The following is an 18,499-nucleotide window of genomic DNA, read 5'->3' on the forward strand; positions in this document are numbered from 1 at the left end:
GTGTAAACAGGGACCACGATATACAAGCATCCCGCGGAAGAGCAGCCAACAGGGGGATCCATCGGAGTCCATTGATATTGCGCAGAGAACGACGCGGAGAAAAATGCGAGGACGCGGTTACGTCGCAGCGAATTCGCAACGGTAATCGTTCTCGCGACGTATCGTGCTGCTACTTCCGGGAATACCGATCGCGGAGCTGTGGACCGTGGTTCCGCGTAATTCGTGCGCTTCTTTTACAGGCTGAACCGCGTTCTAAGCGAACCGGCGCGACGGCAGAAGGATGATCCGCGGAGAAGAAAGAAGGTGAGACGGCCAGAGAGAAAGAAGAAGAAGAAGAAGAAGAAGAGGATTCGAGGGACCGTTCGCGTCACCGGTGGATGTCTCATCGAGGATGCGGTATTTCCTCTAACGCGCTGCGCTTCCGACGATGAACGAGCGTTCGTCGAATCGGCCTCGGATAAAAGCCACCGCGCGATAAAACCGCTCGCGACCGCGCCGGAGGCACGCGCGTTTTTCGCGTCATCCGAGGATTCAGAAAGCGAACGGGACGGCCGGAGCATGACTGTAAACTCGATTGTAAGTTATTCTAACGTCTGGCATCGTTGGCTGCGGTGCCTTGCGTGTAGAGCCGTCGTACAAAAGAAAATCGTTTAAGTAGAATTTATGAAAAGTATACGCGGCTATTACCAAGGTCTTGCGTCTTGCGTCTAGCGTCTTCGTGCGAAAGAAAATTGTCCGTTCGAAAGAGTAGAATACCAAGATGCGTTGCACAAGTTGCGGCATCCCGTGTCTAGAATTACCGTACGAAAGACTGTCGCGTCTAGGTATTATAAATTTATGAAAGCGTAGAACGCAAAGTTTAGAAGAGCAGCAAACGGTGAAACGAACGTAAAGGAGTAATCTGCGATCGGATCACAGTTTGCTGACTCCGGTCCAGCAACGAAATTTCAAGTAGACGCTCGTTGGTTCCGCGCTCATTATTCGGCCAGAAGAAAATCCGCGGACAAAGCTGGCACTGTGGAGTCGGCTCCTTGTCGAGCGTAGACCTCTTGGCTGGCGTTCCTTCGATTAATTAACCTCGGAAAAGCAGAATCGCGGCGCCTCGTGTCTCGCGTCCGAATGAATCACCGCGGCGATCCGAGCCGAGCCGCGTACGCGTCGCGTAGCGCCGCGCAACGTTTCCTCGGGTTTCTCTGCTAAATACTCTCCGGAACAAAATTATCCGATCGTTCGCGACGCACGAGCTGTTACATAAAAGTTACCGTTCCCCGTGATCGGTCAGCATCGCGGCAAGCTCGCGTCGATTTTTCGTGCGTTTCGGTCAGCGCAGCATCTTCCAGCAGCCTCGAGCAACGCGCGTGTCCCTGAAGCCGTCGTCTTCGAAGCAGGGACGATTAAGCGGTGAAAGGAAGGGAAATTCGAAAGTTCGGAAGAAGTTGAAGAAACTTCTATTTCCGAGGATTTAGCGATACAGCGGCGGAAGTCGGTGCACAGAGGAGTCCTTGGGGTCCTGCGTGACCCCGTTGCTTAGCCCAGAGAAGGGTCGTTTTGGTCACCGGGCTCGACCTCCACGATGTCGGATCCGTTCGTGTCGTCCACGCGCTCGATCGCGTGTGCCAAGCGTTTCTTGAGTCTGGCCAACTCCTTGGTGGAGACGATGGGCGTTATCGCGTTCCATGTCGATGGTTTCGACTCGGAGACGGCGGTCTTCTTGGAAACAGACCTGAGAACGGTGGTCAGCGTCGCGTCGGCGATCTCTTCCCAGTCCTGGCGTGCAACGAATCGACAGGTGGGCGAGAACGTTCGAGGAAAAGCTGGCGTCTCGAGAACTTCTTCGAGATCTCACACCGGACAGAGGAGTCTACTTACGAATCGGTCACAGGGACAGGCGTCGAAACCGATCGCGGCCTCGATCGCCGCGAACTTCTCTTGGCTCGTGTTCAGCCGCAATAACAACAGCAGCAGCCTGCAGCTGCAGTAGAGCTCGTGGCCGGTTTGGTCTCGCTCCTGCAATGCGAAACGCACGTTCGAAAGTACTTTGCTCCAAGTATTCTAAATCACGTGCAATCTTGCAGGTTTCCATGCGCAAGCTTACCGCTCTGGCAGCGACGAGATCCTCGAGGCGTGTGAAAATGGAGCCGCAGGTCGCTTCGAGGAGGAACGGCAGCCCGGTGTCGGCGAGGGACGAGGTGTTCCTTTCGCGCACGTTGCGGAGGACCTTCTTCTCGATGTTTCGCAGCTGGACGGTGAGCAGTCCGATTTCGTTCTACCATGAAAAACGAATAACCATGAGTCTCCGGCAGGTTGGAAGCGAAAGGGATCGCAACCCCACCGTTATCCCCTCGATTTTTCTGCGAGCCAGAAAGTGAGCCTCTATTCGGGATTGGATCAACCGAAGATGATTCTGGCCGATGGTCGCCGACAGACCCCCCAGCGTTTTCTCTTCCAGCCTGTTGATCAGCTGTTGGACCACCAAGGTCGTCGATAATCCGTCGCTCGACTGCACACGATACCGATTGCTAGCGTTGCCGGAAACGATCGTGACCACGTTGCCGTTGTTCGAGTGCCGCAGCCCCAAAGCGTTCCAGTTCTGCCTCTGCCCCTGCGTTCTGTTGGTCGTCAACTCTGCAAAAAGGATTGTAGCGTGTCATCTTTCATTCCGGTATCTTTATTAAATCGATCAACGCTTCGATCGTCGAGTGACCGCCCCCCGAAAAATTCCTGAAATTCGAAGCAATTTAGTCGACAGTCCTTTTGGTCGGTTTTGATCGTCAACCGTGCGAACCAGTCTCTCGCCGAGGCTAGTTTAGATATTCTGTTCCTGAAGTATAGGGATTACGGCGTAAACTGCCTCTTGCGAACGTGGGTCGACCGCAAAAAAAAAGGGAACGCCGAACAGTCGTACCGGGCCGGCCATTATCGTATTAGGCTGCTGCAACGTATGGCGTATCGTGCCGACTCCGCAGCGGCCCGGAACCTCTCGTTTCCGATCGTAATTTCTCGAACACCGTAGGAGATCCGGCAGTCGGTTCGGCCCGGACTCTTCGAGGAATCGGGATCGGGCGGGGAGTTTCAGCGCTTACCGGGAAACAGATGGTTCAGACCGACGAGCGGGTCGTTGCGTTTAATCACAGTCGTGAAGGTGGACGCGCTCTCGGGTGGGCAGCACTTCAGCATCATCTTCAGCGGCAACTGACCGGTCTTCCTGACCGTTCGGAGCCGTCCATCTTCAGAGTCCGTACGATAAGTGACGATCACGTTGATCTCGCAAGATACCGGCGGCAGATCCCCATTCACGTAGACCGTCGTCTCCAGACTGTACCGGCCACCTGGTCGAAAGCAATTACTATCCACTTAACGTTTCTAAAACTATTTCTGTGTGTTCTAGGAAAGCTGAAGTGAAATACTACGAGTAGGCGTGGTCTAGACAAAGTGGCCGTGGTTTTCTTGTCCCTACTCTTAACGGTCATTCTTCGTTTCTGTCTTACAAGTAAATTTTACACTGCCTCGCCCAAGCGGGAGTTAATTCTAGGGATGGTAACTCTGTTGCTTACGCAGGTTCGGGACGACTTGGAAATCCTGCGTCGCCACCAGCGGCTTGCAAACGTCCACGCAGATTTGAACGTCGAGAAGGCTCGCGTACGAGGACAGCTCTATGACCACCTTGCTGGCGATCGGTCGATCCTCTTTGTCGTGGCTGTCGTCGTCGCTGCCGATGGGTCGGCCCAGAACCTCCAGATCCGGCGAGACGTTCACTGCGACGATTAGCTCCGCATCTGTCATCGCATTCTTGGCTCGATCCTCTGCTCAAACGCGTGCAATCGTTATCGTAACACTCTGCATGGAGATCGTTGCACGACTCACCGGAGGACTTCGACTTTTGCAGAAGCGCTCTGAGCTCCGCGAGCTGACTTTCCGCCGCCGTGTAGTCGTACCCTCGCGAGTGCAGGGGTGGCGCGACGAACAGGCCGGGTTCCGCGCCCAGATAGCAGGCCTCCAATCGGCCGTCGTCCGACAACGCGACGATCGCACCTTGTAGGTGCTGAAAACAGAGCATCAAAGGGATCATCAGCCGCAGCCGGAGCACGGTGCTGGCTCGTGCCGCAGACGAGCCGTCGTATCGAGCCAATTAATAACCGGCAGTTAGTATCTTCCGGAAAAACGACGACGGGGCAACCTTGCTCGGCGCTGCGCGCAGCGATAACCGTCAGATAACGTCGAAACGATAATTGCCGACGTTGTTCGCCCAAGCTTGAGCACGGCCTTTCGCTTCGCAGCCCTCTCTTAGCGGTGAAACCAGCGTGTTTTACCTGGAGGTGGGCCCTGGCGATAGTCACCGGAGCAAAGGGCAGCTGCGCCGACCACTTGAGCTTGGTGCCCTCGTAGATCATCAGCGTGCTCGTGTCAGCCACCACGATCACCATCAGATTTCCGTCCGGCTCTGTAATCGATTAAGAAGGCTCAGGACAACGATTGAAGTTTCAAAAATGTCGACAGTGCGTCTTAGAATTGTTACCGATAACGTAAGCTCGACAGCAAAGCGGCTTGAACTCGAGTCTCTTGGCGTACTTGACCGAGGCGCAATTGTCCTTCAAGCAGTAGAGGTGCCGCTCGCCGAGGACCACGATCCCCGTCTCGAAGCTGGTCAGAGTAACTGCCTGGATGTCCAAGATCGCTTCCCCGATGTTGTAAGTCCAGTCGGGCTCCAATCGGTCCGCTCCGACGCGACCTTGTCCCCGTTGTAGCCGGTCGTGGTCGTCGTTGTTGTCGTTGTCGACGACGGAGTCCTCACTGCCACGTCTTGTGTCCCTTCGCACCCATTCCGCCATGCTTTGGTACCTGTAGAAACTTTCCACACTCGTAAGACAACCTTTAAACGCAACATTTAATGCTCGGTGGTTTTTCAGGAGAAGGTGCATAAGAGAGAAGAGAACGTGCCTGTAACACTCGAGGTACCAGGATGTGCTCGTGGTGACGAACAAGTCGTTCCGCGCTACGTAGACGATGGGCTCGGGTAGCAGTCGGTTCTTGAGGACCTGTTTGAACGCAAATATCTCCTGTTCGTAGAAGAGGAGCGTGCCGTCGAGGCACTGCGCGCAGAGGAAGTCCCTGCCGCGGACGCCGCCGAAGGGTCCCGTGGTCAGGGACACCGGGTGCCGCGGCAACGGATGCTCGTATGCAACTTTCAAGTCGCAGCGATCCCCTGCCGAATGAGACTGAGCGTTTACGGGATGAATCTGTGTCGGCGAGTCGACCAGAGTCGGTCGTCTTTCAGCCAGAAAAGAGAAAGGTTCGCGCCGGCGCGACCGAGAATCATCCTCGGTAAACACAACCGTACCCCGATCTCCGAACTCGTGACGTTAACGCGTCGTTAGAGACGGATTGAGAAAGCCGCTTCGAGCGAGTAACGCGCTTATGATCAACGTTCCCCCTTTAACTAGGCAACCCGCCTATTCATTGCGTACACCTTTGACAAGGCATTCAGTCCGTCCGCTCCGTGTACCCTTTGACTAGGCAACCCGTCTCAACTATTCCGTTGCTTTTGACTAGGCAACCGTGTTTCCCCAAGCCGCGAAAGAACAGCAATAAAGGAAACAAAAATCAACAGTTCACGAACCCGGAAAGCTCCTAGATATTGTACATTTAGCGATGCACAAATCCACTTAGATGTTCATTTATCAAGTTTCTTAAAAAACAAACCGTATTCCGCGGAACCGTCCGCCAAAGTCGTGTTGTAGACCACCAACTTCGTGGAAGTCAATATCGCCAGCCGAAGATCCTGCGAGCCCCTGCAATCAATCACATTTTTGTTCCACGGTTTTGAATTTCCCGCGGCGTCTCGGTACTCACGAGACGAACTTCCCGGTTCGAATGTCCACGATGCAGTCGCCGATCCTCATCTCGATCATCAAGTCAGTGGATTTGTAGTTGGTCGGAACCTTTGTTTCTTCGATCCACTGTGAAGAAGGGCTGTAGATCCTCAGGTAACCGTCGTGGCTACCCACCACAAGTACATCCTTCTTTTCTTCGCCGAACAACTGTGTCACCAGCAGACATCGTCCATCGAAAGTCTCGTTCGCTCCGCACGTGGTCCGCCACCATTCTTTCGTCTTGAACAACGACATCTGATCTGTTCCCAGCTAAGATTCTGGACAGTCGAGTCCATGGATTCGGGACACCTGCGTCGACGACGATCTACGACGACGTCGACGAGGATCCACTTGCATACCTTGTTAGACTCTAACCAACCCTCCCACGTCTCGTTTCCATGGCGCCGAGACGTCAAAACATACGGAACAAGTGGGTGCTATTAATTTGATACAGCTGCGCGTTCGATGGCATCGAGGACGAACGGTAATTTGAACAAGAAACCTGTAATTCGCGTAATGACTGCCTACTTCACCGCTGTGTTGGTGAAAGGTTACACAGGTGGACACCTATTGTGATGCTAAACGTATTACAGATTTCTTGTTTCAAAATGCAAACTGTAGGCTTCCATAATAAATACAATTTCGTATTTAATCAATCTATAACCCACATAGATGTTAAAGTTAACTTCGCTTAAAATGCACGACGACATATAATACGGAAGCGAGCGAAAACTTGGCGGATTCAAATCTGATATCGCGGTTCATACCGTCAACGCAAGATGGCGGAATTGAGGCGGTTTCTGTGAAACTTGTGGCGGTTTCTTGTTTTTCGCAAGTGTACGATACGCCACGCGAATAAAAGATATGAAATGTCACAGCGCTTAAACCAAAGTTTGCTGCACAATCTTACCGATGAGTCCACATAATAGATCTGGGATGAGAAACACCTTTTTTCCAACCAATTTATATAATTTATATAATATTATGTAATATATATAATATTTATAATATTATATAATATATAATATATTATATAATATATAATATTTATATAATTTATATAATTCAAGTTTACCGCCAGGAGTGCGTGTTGTGTGTTCAGTGCGCAACGCGTTGCCGTAATCGCATGCGCAGTTCCCGATGCAACGCCATGACAGATGTGTCGCAGTGACAGAAGGAGCACTGAATTCGAAGCATCCGTTGTGATAGTACGATTACGATTGGAATAAACATTATGGAACCGCAGGACGTTTATTACAGCAAAGCAGAATACGTCGAGACGGTGAATAGAAAAGAATTATATTGCGAAAACGACTGTTAAACGAAAACACGGAAGCCATAACCTCTCGTTTTTCTGAGTTTCAGGCGTCGGGGAATAAGGTTAGCAGACAGACTGTTTTATGCGGCTCCCAAAATATTGTTTTACATGGAAAGGTGATCGTACAATCAGACGCCATTATTCGTGGCGATCTGGCGAACGTACGGACTGGACGTTACTGCATCATCAGCAAGAATGCCATTATTAGGCCGCCCTTCAAAAAGTTTAGCAGAGGGTCCGTACTTATTGTTTGTGGAAGGCCTATTGTATATTTCGCATATCCTCGATGTTAAATTACTTCCACGACATTTATGTACAGTGAAACATTTTTTTTTATTTTTTAGGGTTGCCTTTTTCCCACTGACGATGGGGGATCATGTGTTTGTCGGAGAACGTGCAGTAGTAAATGCCGCGATGGTCGGTTCTTACATATACATTGGAAAAGACGCGGTGATTGTACGTACACCGGCGATAGTTTTATTTGCAGCTGCCCACAGCACGACGTAACACGATTTCATTATGCAGGGAAGGAGAAGTATCCTCAAGGACTGCTGTTATATCGAGGACGGCGCTGTGGTACCGCCAGAGACCATTGTACCTCCGTTTTCCCGGGTCGCCGGCAATCCCGCGAGATGCGTCGACGACCTTCCTCATTGCACCGTCGACCTGATGCTGGAGTTCACGAAAAATTACTATCAACACTTTTTACCGGCCCGAGTTTAACCCCTGCTGTTGTACATACCTTGTGCATAGAAAGGTTTTCTATTTATTACAATTTCTACTTGTTCACCACACGAGCTCGAGTCCTTTTTCTGTATCCGGATGTTGTTCGACAGCGCTATCGAACACCGGTTCTCCTAGAGGCCAACCGATCTCCTTGGTCGGCCGGTGTCTCCTACGGAACGTCAGAAAGGATTAGAAGAGCAGAGATTTGGAGAAAAGAGCAGGTGGTCCTTTGCGTTGGTTGTACCAGTTGTGCCACAGCAATTCCAGTATGAATACGAACAGACTCAAAAGCGCCCCATAGCCCATCGAGACCAACGCGAAGTAGCACTCGGTGATCCCGATGCTGATGAAATTAATCTGTCCTTGACACTTGGGCCTGCTCGAGAACAGCAGATGCTCCTCCCTATGTTTTAACCCGGTCTCGTGCAGCCGGAGAGCTCTGAAAACCGTCCGAAGCGATTCACCGGCCGACTCTACGCAACCGGACACCTCCCTACTGCGCCATCTACGAATCTTACGCGTTCCTAATCAGCTCCCTGTACGGCGATCCTTTCTGAATCACCAGCAGCGGGTCCTTGTGGTTCAGAAAGTCGATCTCCTTGATGCCGCACTTCTCATCCTCCAGGAACGTGTTCTGTATAAGGTGGTAGGCAGCGCCCAGATCGGCGTGCATCGCAAACAGCTCGGTCCTCATACGATGTATACCTTCGGACAGATTCATCCAGGTGTGTTTGCCGCCTTTCGGCTCGATCTTTTGCTCCACGATCGCCCTTTTGATCGGGTCCCGAAATTTCTACACAGTCGAAGCACCCTTAGAGCTGTCCTAAACCAGAGACTCTATCGGGCGGCTGCCCTAACCCACCGAGAAGTAGTGACGAGCGTAGACGATATCTTGCGCTCCCAACTTCAGCGGACAGGTCAGCAAGTCGTTCGAGGTCTTGATCATGTCGGTGGACGACTGAAGCAGGGTCACGATGTTAGCCGTGTAGGAGGCGTACAAGCTCATGGCGGCGATCAGTAGCATGAGTGTGACGATGCGGGGCGGAACCCTGTACGGCTCGTAGTAATAGCCTGTTGGATTGGCGAGCAGGGCAACAGGAATGCCTCGATAATTGTCGCGCGACAGTCAATAGTAGAATGTACTTCTTGTGGATCCATAGACCTTTAACTACCGGAGAACCGCGACAATTATGAAAGAGACTAGACTACCTTGTTGGGCCACGGCGCCCATCAAGACCATCAGGTTGTCGCTGAACGTCTGCTCCGACGGGTTCAACGACTCCCAGTACTCGGACGTGCCCCTATAGTACTCCCACTTGGTTGACAAAACCAGCATGACCAGGACCACCAGCAGGAACACGCCTATCGCGTGCCAGACGGACCGGTGGAACGGCAACGTGAAAATGTTGCTCACCGAAGACAGCAGAGGTTTGCGGAATATGAAGGCCCATCTACGATACATCTAGTTATAAAAATAGAACAATCCCCGGCTCGGAAATTCGGAAAACCATGGAACCTTGGGGATAGCTAGAGCAAAGGTACGTATATCGCACAGCTTTCCATCGCTCTCTCGATTCGGTCTGTTAAATAGTCGAGGGCTCGAATTACCTAGCTGGGGATCTTCCTATGTAAACACGTTTAGTACGCGCATTCTCTTACCGCATTTGCGTGTACAGCTGGACGTACTCCACTACACCCAGTCGCTCCTTCACGATGAACATGCCTGTGCCACCTATGTCGATCTCGCGACGCTGCAGCATCCCCGTTATCCCACTCCACGAGCCGTTTTCGTTCCCATACCCCCACGAGTTCGTAGTGCAGATATTTATACTGGAAGGTAAGCGTTGCGAGCTACATACATATATACATACATACGACGTGGTTTACGACGGTATTCGAACACCTCTTAAAACGTAATATCGTTCTCAAAAAATTCATATATTATTAGAGGATACAATTTGCTAGTATACAAAACTGTTGAATAAGTTGACCTTTTTATATTTAAAAGCTTATATGAGTTTTAATAAACATGAGTTTTTTATTATCACCTATTATTTAGTATTATTATTATTATTATTATTATTATCAGTATTGATGTACAGTATGACGTACAGTATTCGCATTTTATAAGAATTATTGTATTTCATGCACACGAAATTCAGTCTTTTGTGACTCATACAACGGTTACATTTTTTCTTAATGATACCACAGTGTCGCCACTCGAATGCAAAGGGTTGAAGGATGTTCGAATACTTTCGTGAGCCAATGCACACATCCTATTTTTCTCGAGAAATTTTATCGCCTCCGCACAGTACACGGCCCCAACCATAGCAACCGTGTTTCCCTACCGCGATCACGTTCTTCCACGACAGTTCCACGCGACGCTAACGAGGGAGAATCGCGTCTCCTTCGAGGAGACACTAGACCGGCTGGATTTTTAACTTTGATTAGATCGCCTAGATGACCTTGCGCCAGATGTTTCTCTCGCTCTCTAATTTTCGCATTCCACCGGCAAATACAAAGGTGTCGTTGTCGCCGGAGGTCACGGGAAAGCAAGAGAAGGATATATATATACATATAATGCATACTCACGTCGCGTTCATTCTCGCCACCATGATCAGCACCCAGGCATAATTGGCCTTCGTCACTGCATCTATATGCTTATTTCCGTAATCGGTTAAGTGGTTGATCGTATCGGGATCGGTCAACTACGAACGCAAATGCACCCGGCTGATTTATCGGTGCGCGACTCACACTCGTAAATCCAGCGTCGATTCCGACGGCGCTAACCAGATACCATTCGATTCGATTCGTGTTCGTGTTCGTGTTCGGCTACCGTTGGAAAAACGGTAGAAACGTTAGAAGAAAAAAAAAACCCGCTTTATCTGATCACGGAGATTTTTCCTATCTTATCGAGGAGCACGGGAGTCGCGCTTCTACGATCCATCATTGTTGATCGATCGACCGAACGGAGAGAACAATCGGAGTCGAATGGATTTCGCCGCGTTTACGTCGCGAAATTATTCCCAGATACCACGATGCAGGATTTCAGCAGAGTCCCGCGAAGATTCCGTCGGCGTCGCGACGTCGGGATCGTTTGTCCCGCGCTCAGTCCTCGATCGGTCGTCCAGTTCCCTCGATCCTCCAGCACCACCTCGCCGGAAAGACTTCGTCTGTAGATCGATCGGATCTCGGTGAAATTCTGCCGTGATACCGCCGCGAACACCTCGCTGTCCGGCAGAATTCTCATGTCCCGAAAGATCTCCGCGATCGACTCGAGATCCGACCGGTCCGACGATGATCGTCGATCACGAAGCAGAAGCCATCTGTTCGGAGCCGTGAACATCTCGGTCTCGTTCGCCTGGAAGTTATTTTATTTATTGAATCGTCGATGAAATTTCAAAGAGAAAAGGAACCGTGTCCGGAACGCACCGATAACAGCATCGGGATCGCATAATCACAGTCCAGATCCAGCACGCGCAACAGCTGATGATCCTCCGGATCGCGCAATCGATCATCCGAGCGTAGATGGATCTCGTGGATCAAACCTGTCCCGGACATCTCGCGGGACAGTCTGAGCGCATCCTCTGATCCCGGGACACAAAGAGCGTCGAGCAACGTTTTCGTGGCGAACGAAACAAAAGGATCGTATATTGAGCAAAATTCTCGGACTTATAGTTGAGAGAATAAAGCAAGGAAAATTCTCTCTCTCTCTCTCTCTCTCGCTCTTGATACTTTGTAAAAAATGCTGGAAAGAAGATTATTTGTTATCTAGCGATCCACTACGCTGGATTTGCCGGCGAATTTTTCAGCGAGGCTCGCGATTTCAGCCGCAAACGAACGAGTCATCTCCTGCGACGTAATCTAATTGTATCTTTGTATTAAGGCAACACGAGTTTCTATCTGATTAGCAGAATCATTGGACATTCTCTTAGCAGATATCCGGCGAGCGAATCGGTTTTCTTTGTACGTTCAAGTGCGTCGATATATTCCCGATGCGACACTTATCTTCGCGCGGGAAACCGCAGTATCGTCGAAGGCGAAACAGCGATTTCCGAAGGTGTCGCGAAGGGTTGACAATCTCTCGCCGGACATCCACAGAGTCTTTTTCTTTTTTTTATCTCCGCGCCGGAGACAAGAACATTTATCTTTCCGTCGGGTGGCATCTGCTTTGTTCACTGTTCAAAGTGTTCGAGCACTCGATCACGCCGCTCGACAGCAATAGTTTTTCCGTATCGGGCGACAATGTATTCTTTTATCTTCGGCGAGGCAGTGAGAGAGAGAGAATTTATGGCCGCCATCCACGCCGTCTACGATTCTATTGTGTATCTCTGACGTGCAATTTTTCCGTGTTCGATTAATAGAAACAGCTCTAATGTCGTGTTCACGGTCCCGTCGAATCGGTTTCCGGCGAGGGTAGCTCGTTCTCGCGATTGCGTCCGCTTGCCTCGGCTCTCTTCCGAGAGCGATCGAGCGAGCAAGAGAGAGAGAGAGAGAGAGAGAGAGACTGATCCGCGGTTATTAAGCTCGAACGCCTACGCAAGACTCGCGTGTTTGCACGGAGAGCTTGTGGTGTTGCGCAATCCCACGATTTCGACCGGCCAGTTGTCTTACCTCGTTCGAGCCGGCAGAGATGCGCCGATACTCTTATCGGTGGGAACAGACGATCGATCGAGTCGACGACGAAACGCGCGAACGCGTCGTCGAGTGCCATCGTGCAACCGTTCCGGGAAATCGTCGCGCAGACGAGGAACCACCGAACCAGCTGCATCGTGCGCTCTTCGATCACGAAATCGCCGAGCGAGCGATCCTTACGGACGAGCTACGTCCGCGACACGCCCACGCGGAAACGGACGACGACGGTCCTGCATGATTTACGATCGGACGTCTGACAACCGGCGTGGAACTGTCGCTTTCGAAAATAACTGTCCGCCGGATCGGTTCCTCGAATCACCGGTATTCCAAATGATATGGTTGTGCTAGCCTGGCGTCCGATCGATGACGAAACGATCCCACTCACGACGACGCGAAGTTTCGACGAAGTCGCTCTCGTGCCGGAACCGATAAAAGTTCACCCCTTCTGACGAAATCTAATCTCCGCTCGAACTACGTACAGAGTGTCCCAAAAATGTCTCGCAATCCGAAAGTGACGGGTTCCTCGTGTCATTTGAAGCAACTTTTTCCTTTACAAAAATGTTCTCCGAGGCACCGTTAACGAGTTATTAACGAAAAACAGTGACCAATGAGAGGCGAGCTCGGCTGGCGCGAGGCGACCGAACCAATGAGCGGAACTAGGGTCCATGCGCTGGTTGGCTGGGCCGCCCCGCGTCAGCCGTACTCGATTCTTATTGGTCGCTGTTTTTCGTTGGTAACTCGTTAACGGTGCCTCGGAGAACATTTTTGTAAAGGAAGAAGTTGCTTCAAATGATCCGAGGGACCCGCCGTTTCCGGATTGCGAGACATTTTTGGGACAACCTGTACGTACACCGTGGAACGTTGTGCTGCCAATAAGCTCACGGTATCCGACGCGTTCCGACAAGAAGGCATCCAGAAGATGCGATTAGGATTCATTGTTCGAGGATAGATCGGTGGTCCGCGAGTATTACGTCGGTGTCGCTTCGAACGATCGATCGAAATCTATCAATTTGTTAATATCAGTTAATACTTTATTTTTGACAGTATGTCGCGTCATCGGCGCCGTAATCGTTCGACCTCGAAGGGAATCGGGGTTAATTTTGTCTCGAAACGATTACCACGCTGGATAGTCGAGTAATTAAAGCGCATTCCTTCCGGAGCCTCGGCCAGGGAAAGCGATGGGGGGCGGGGCGTCGTAAATATATCTTCGCTGGGAATATAGAATTTTTTCCGTATCGTTACATGAACAAGATCGTTCACGCAAATTATCTTCGGCGCGAGGAGCCTTCGATAAGCTAAAAGTGAACCGAGAGCGGCGATCGGCGTTCATCGATGCGTTCTGCGAATTATTTTTGTGACACACACGTTTCGCACGTGCCTAACGGACGAGTGGCCCCGTTGTTGCACGATTCCGATAACACTCGACAATTCGATCGCTAGACTGCGTATGTTTATGTGAGATAACGATTGGTTCATTTATTCATTAATTTTTAATCATTAGTCAATTGATTAATCGAACATATTCGAGTATATATTAAAATATTGAATATTGAATTAATCGAGTTTAATTAAATAATTTAGTTGATTGATTAATTTATTTATTTAATAGTTCGAGCCCTTTAGAATAAGCAAATATACATAGACAAAACAGGCAACTGATGAAACAATAACGAAATTGTATAACAACGAAAATATAAATTAATTGAAAACTGCCTAAAATTCTTAAGTTTAGTCGGAAAGTGCTGGGGGCATCGAATAATTGATACATCAACGTTCCCTCCGAATCTTTTCCCTGTTTCACGTTACACTGGCGCATTCAAAGTGTCCAAACCGGTTTATAAATAAGTGAAATAAATAAATTTCTGTCATCGCCGGTGCGTGTCGAATCCGTCATCGATCGCTTCAATAAAACTCACCGGGAGTAGCATTTACTACGAAAAAAAAAACGAACATTTTCCTCTAGCCGGTGGCTAAAGCGCGGATACTTTCGTAATTCTCGAAGCCGACGCTACGTAGCCAAACAATGTAAAGTCTCTCCGACCGGCTCGAGCAACGATAACGGTGGATAACATCGGGTTACGATTATTGTCGAGCCGTGCTCATAACGGTACGCCAGATTTGACGTAGTCGACGGGAAAGCGGGCGGAAGAGACGCGCGAGGAGAAAGGAGGCGAAAACGGCGAAACAGGTGCTTCGCGAGCGGCGCGTACGCGGGGGGAAATCCGACCTTGCGAGAGGATCGGCATCGGCGTATCGCGTGACGAGTTGATGATTGACACGTGCGTCGAGCCCACCGACGTCTTATCACCGAGATCGGTCGTTCGTCCGCCACGGAGGAGGAGCGAGAGATCCGCGGAGAGCACGGCGAGGCTCGCCGACGAGAGCACGGCGGCACGTCAACGCGGCCCCAAAGCCGAGAGTGTGGCGCGACGATCCGCTGCGCGTGCTAAGGATCACCGGATTTGCGCGAAAATTTACGCGAGAACTCCCCCCTCCCTCCCGCGGCAGCGCGACGCAGCTCCGCGATCGCGCAACGTCTCCGTCGCCGCCGATTTCTATAAGAACGCGCGTCCGAAGGTATTCATTCTCTCTGTAATTTCGCCACAGAATCACATCTATCGGGTCTCTTCTCGGGAGAGAGAGAGAGAGAGATTTTTATTTCAGCGATCCTATAAAACGTTGCGTTCTAACCTCTAAAACGCCTACGCGGCTAAAGTGTTAACCTGTAAATACGGTCCGGTAGTTTCGCTAATCCGCGAACTGCTTTGCTATGGGAATTCGCAGACTCACGGTGCTAATCGCTTCGATGCACACATTACACGGTAAACATTCTTAAGCGTTTTATCGCTTGAATTTCCGAAAATCAACAGTAACACGAGGCGTACGATGTTTGCAATCTAATCAGCTCCGGTCCGCTTTAACGACGTTCGCCCAATTAGCCGCGGAAGAGGAGCGTCTCTCCCCGTATTCGACGTATCGTGGATGGAAATCCGTACGGCGATCCGCAGCGATCTCTCGCGGGGGATATAATCGGTGATCCCTTGGTTATCGCGCGGCAAAGTACCTCGCCCCGTGGTCGTTTATCTTGGGCAACCGTAGGCCGGTGCCATTACCATAATTTACTTTCCTCGTTTATAGCCGGGGATCGCGAGCGTTCACGAGGCATCGGTGCAATCGCGGGCGACAAATAATGGAACGGTGCGCGATATCGCGAGCAGAGGCGAGCCGTAGACTTTGCTCCCGTTCTCTCGCACCTTCGCGCGAGCGCGGCGGTGGACCCGACATAACCTCGCGCGTCGCACAAATTCCCTTTCGCGAATTCGACTTTCTTTCGAACAACGGATCGGAAACGTTCGACGCGTGACGTCAAACCGCGCGGCAGCCGCGTGATGAATCGACTCCGTTTGTTTGCTTCACCGTTAAAACACGGATCCCGGCGGTGACAATGATCGTGACCAATCGTTCCTTTTCGATCCGGCGGAAAGTCTCCACGCCGCGGCGTTTTCGTGGCGAGTACAAAACAGCATCTTTTGACGGTCGCGTCGCGGTCTTCGAACGATTGAATTCTAGTCGATCTCCGATCGTTCGTTTCAACGATCGAAGGAGATACTTTCTTCAACCCTTTGCCCTGCGATTCAAGTTTCGAGAACGTGTGGCGTAAACAATAACAAGACCGGTCACGTGTCGTGCCCTTTCGCGCAAACTTCTTGCAGAATGTAAAAACAGTGTCTCCAATTAATATTCGGACACCTTTTTCGCAATAATTTTTTTAGAACTGAGTTGAACGACTTGAATTCTTCTTCTAGATGATAAAGCGAACAGTCTGCTAGACCATAACTAGAATGCTTTTCTCAAAGGTTGCTGTTGCCTAGAATGACAAAAGAAAATAGAATATTATATGTGCATTATTATATTATTTAATATTATTATCATATAATATTATTATTATATTATAATATATAATAATATATATATTATTATCATATAATATTATTATTATATTATAATATATAATAATATATATATTATTATCATATAATATTATTATTATATTATAATATATAATAATATATATATTATAATATATAATATTATTATACATCACACGCATGTTAAAAATTTCACCGAAATCGATTGACCTTCGTGCGAGCTGTAAGCTCGTGATTAAAGATCGCAAAAATCGCAGCCCGCGTCAAGCAACTCGCGAGCACCTCATTTATCAACTAATAAAACAATTAAATGACGAACATAAAAAGAAATCACAAAACACGTATCCCCTAGTCTAACACGAGGCTAACTGGTTACGTTTATATTTGGCCCGACTGACGCAACACGGCCCTCATTTCTGGCCCGATTTTTTGACCCCGTCCGTCATACGTGATAATCGTTTCTGGCCCAATTTTTTCACCACGTCTCTCGGACGTGATAATCGTATCTGGCCCAATTTTCCGACTACGTCTCTCGGCCGTGATAATCGTTACTGGCCCGTTTTTTTTTACCACGTCTCGCAGACGTCTCAAGACGTTGCAGGGCAAAGGGTTTACGTCGCGTTTCCACGATCGCCTCTGGCCCACTATTCAGCAGCCTCGCTCGTGGGAATAACGAGTGATTCGAAGATACCTCCGACGCGCAGCTCGAAACGACCCGTCGCCGAACACCGTGGCCCGTCGACCAACGGTTTGTCGACCCACCCACGAGGTCGGAGCGAGATGTCGGGCGGGGCACTCCGGGGAATAGTTGATTTCCATCAGCGTCGGTCTCGTTAAGCGCGACCGTTCGTGATGGGAATAATTCGTCGAGAGGCAGGCAGACTGTGCCGCGGCAGCTTCTCTCTCTCTCTCTCTCTCTCTCTCTCTTCGTCTCTCTTTTCCGCTGTCCTCGCAGCCGTTGTCCCATTGTCGCCGCGATTTTTCGACGTTCCCGAAGGAGATCGACTCGGCCGCCTTGACCGTGGTCCGCGGCTGTTCTCGTTATATCGCTTCGGAACTGTTTTGCGCAGGTGCCCTCGATAATCGTGACCTTTCGCGAGGCTGCCACAAGGTTCCTAGGTTGTCCGTCAGCTTTGCGGAAGGCTAATAAACGTTTGCGGATTTTGTTACCGATTCCGCCGGGTTTCGCCTGCTTCCCGAGATCGTTGCACGACGTTACGGAACAGTTGCGCCGTTTTTCTCGCTGACTGACGACAAAGAGACGGAGCGAGAGAGAGAGAAGGAGAGCGACAGAGAGAGCACGAGAGAGAGCGCGCGCGAGAGACAGAGCGAGAGTGAGAGAGCGCGCGAGGGAGAGAATGCGAGAGCCAGAGAGAGAACGCGAGAGCGAGAGAGAGAACAAGAGAGCGGAGAGAGAACGCGAGAGCGAGAGAGAGAACGCGAGAGACAGAGAGCGCGAGAGTCAGAGAACGCGAGAGACAAAGAGCGCGAGAGAGAGCACGAGAGAGAGAGAGAGAAAGAGTGGGAGAGCGAGAGAGAGATCAGAGAGTCGCGGTGCGTCGGAAAGTAGTGGGGACATAGCCGATTTGAATTTTGGACCGTTTTCGAAACCGCTCTCGCTTCTTCGAGAGTTTTGTGGAACACCGGGAATCCCGGCGCCACCTTTCGCGAAACGGCGTCGAAACGGAAATCTGGCGGGATGTAAGATCCTCGCGGAGGACGACACGGTAGGTGTTAATCAGGCACTCGCGGTTGAATGACGGCGCACGAATGAGGGTCAGCCGCCTTGAAAATTTGATATTGCTCGAGAAAATGGCGCCGTAAGCCGGCGGGCTTAGATAACATCGACATTTAGAACATCGCCTCGTATTTGCTCAGAGCTAATTCCGAACTACTGGAACCGCTAGAATTCATTCGTGTTACGATAAAAGGTGAGCCCACGACGTTCGATTCTCACGTCGTGGCCGGCCGGCTGCCGGCTGCCAGAAAAATCTTGTACGTTCTCCGAACGGTCGTCAAAT

At 50.3% G+C, this 18,499-nt stretch overlaps 4 protein-coding genes across 5 annotated transcripts in view; 2 read left to right on the forward strand and 2 right to left on the reverse strand.

Annotated features, from left to right (window-relative positions):
• Positions 1–1,432: 1,432 nt before the first annotated feature.
• On the reverse strand, positions 1,433–6,125 carry LOC117230044 (protein PTHB1). Its single transcript, XM_076519038.1, has 12 exons — positions 5,851–6,125; positions 5,701–5,789; positions 4,939–5,203; positions 4,517–4,839; positions 4,311–4,441; positions 3,865–4,042; positions 3,555–3,803; positions 3,084–3,329; positions 2,333–2,625; positions 2,096–2,266; positions 1,870–2,007; positions 1,433–1,767 (listed from the first exon to the last, which is right to left on the reverse strand). The coding sequence occupies exons 1-12, from the start codon at positions 6,123–6,125 to the stop codon at positions 1,528–1,530; spliced, it is 2,598 nt and encodes an 865-aa protein (XP_076375153.1). The 3' UTR covers positions 1,433–1,527.
• Positions 6,126–6,955: 830 nt separating this feature from the next.
• Positions 6,956–9,067, forward strand: LOC117230070 (Dynactin 5, p25 subunit). 2 transcript variants are annotated; one of them, XM_076519033.1, is made up of 5 exons: positions 6,956–7,152; positions 7,236–7,423; positions 7,533–7,644; positions 7,714–7,945; positions 8,025–9,067. In XM_076519033.1, exons 1-4 carry the CDS (start codon positions 7,105–7,107, stop codon positions 7,909–7,911), a joined length of 546 nt encoding a protein of 181 aa, XP_076375148.1. In that variant the 5' UTR covers positions 6,956–7,104; the 3' UTR covers positions 7,912–7,945; positions 8,025–9,067. The 2 variants fall into 2 exon arrangements, with proteins under 2 accessions (XP_076375148.1, XP_033343052.1); XM_033487161.2 differs by lacking the exon at positions 8,025–9,067 and having other exon boundaries at positions 6,957–7,152; positions 7,714–7,982.
• Positions 7,497–13,121, reverse strand: LOC143258841 (ionotropic receptor 75a-like). Its single transcript, XM_076519015.1, has 11 exons — positions 12,529–13,121; positions 11,347–11,501; positions 10,949–11,275; positions 10,507–10,622; positions 9,574–9,744; positions 9,124–9,365; positions 8,777–8,985; positions 8,433–8,707; positions 8,159–8,353; positions 7,931–8,083; positions 7,497–7,860 (listed from the first exon to the last, which is right to left on the reverse strand). Exons 1-10 carry the CDS (start codon positions 12,683–12,685, stop codon positions 7,975–7,977), a joined length of 1,956 nt encoding a protein of 651 aa, XP_076375130.1. The 5' UTR covers positions 12,686–13,121; the 3' UTR covers positions 7,497–7,860; positions 7,931–7,974.
• The window catches only part of Picot (putative inorganic phosphate cotransporter protein picot), a 37,752-nt gene continuing 28,566 nt past the window's right edge, over positions 9,314–18,499 (forward strand). The window contains exon 1 of the mRNA XM_033487159.2: positions 9,314–9,452. The gene's annotated coding sequence lies outside the window, so the exon portion shown is untranslated. The remainder of the gene's footprint in view (positions 9,453–18,499) is intronic.

Source organism: Megalopta genalis, chromosome 2, assembly GCF_051020955.1.
Source record: "Megalopta genalis isolate 19385.01 chromosome 2, iyMegGena1_principal, whole genome shotgun sequence".
Lineage (NCBI taxonomy): Eukaryota > Metazoa > Arthropoda > Insecta > Hymenoptera > Halictidae > Megalopta > Megalopta genalis.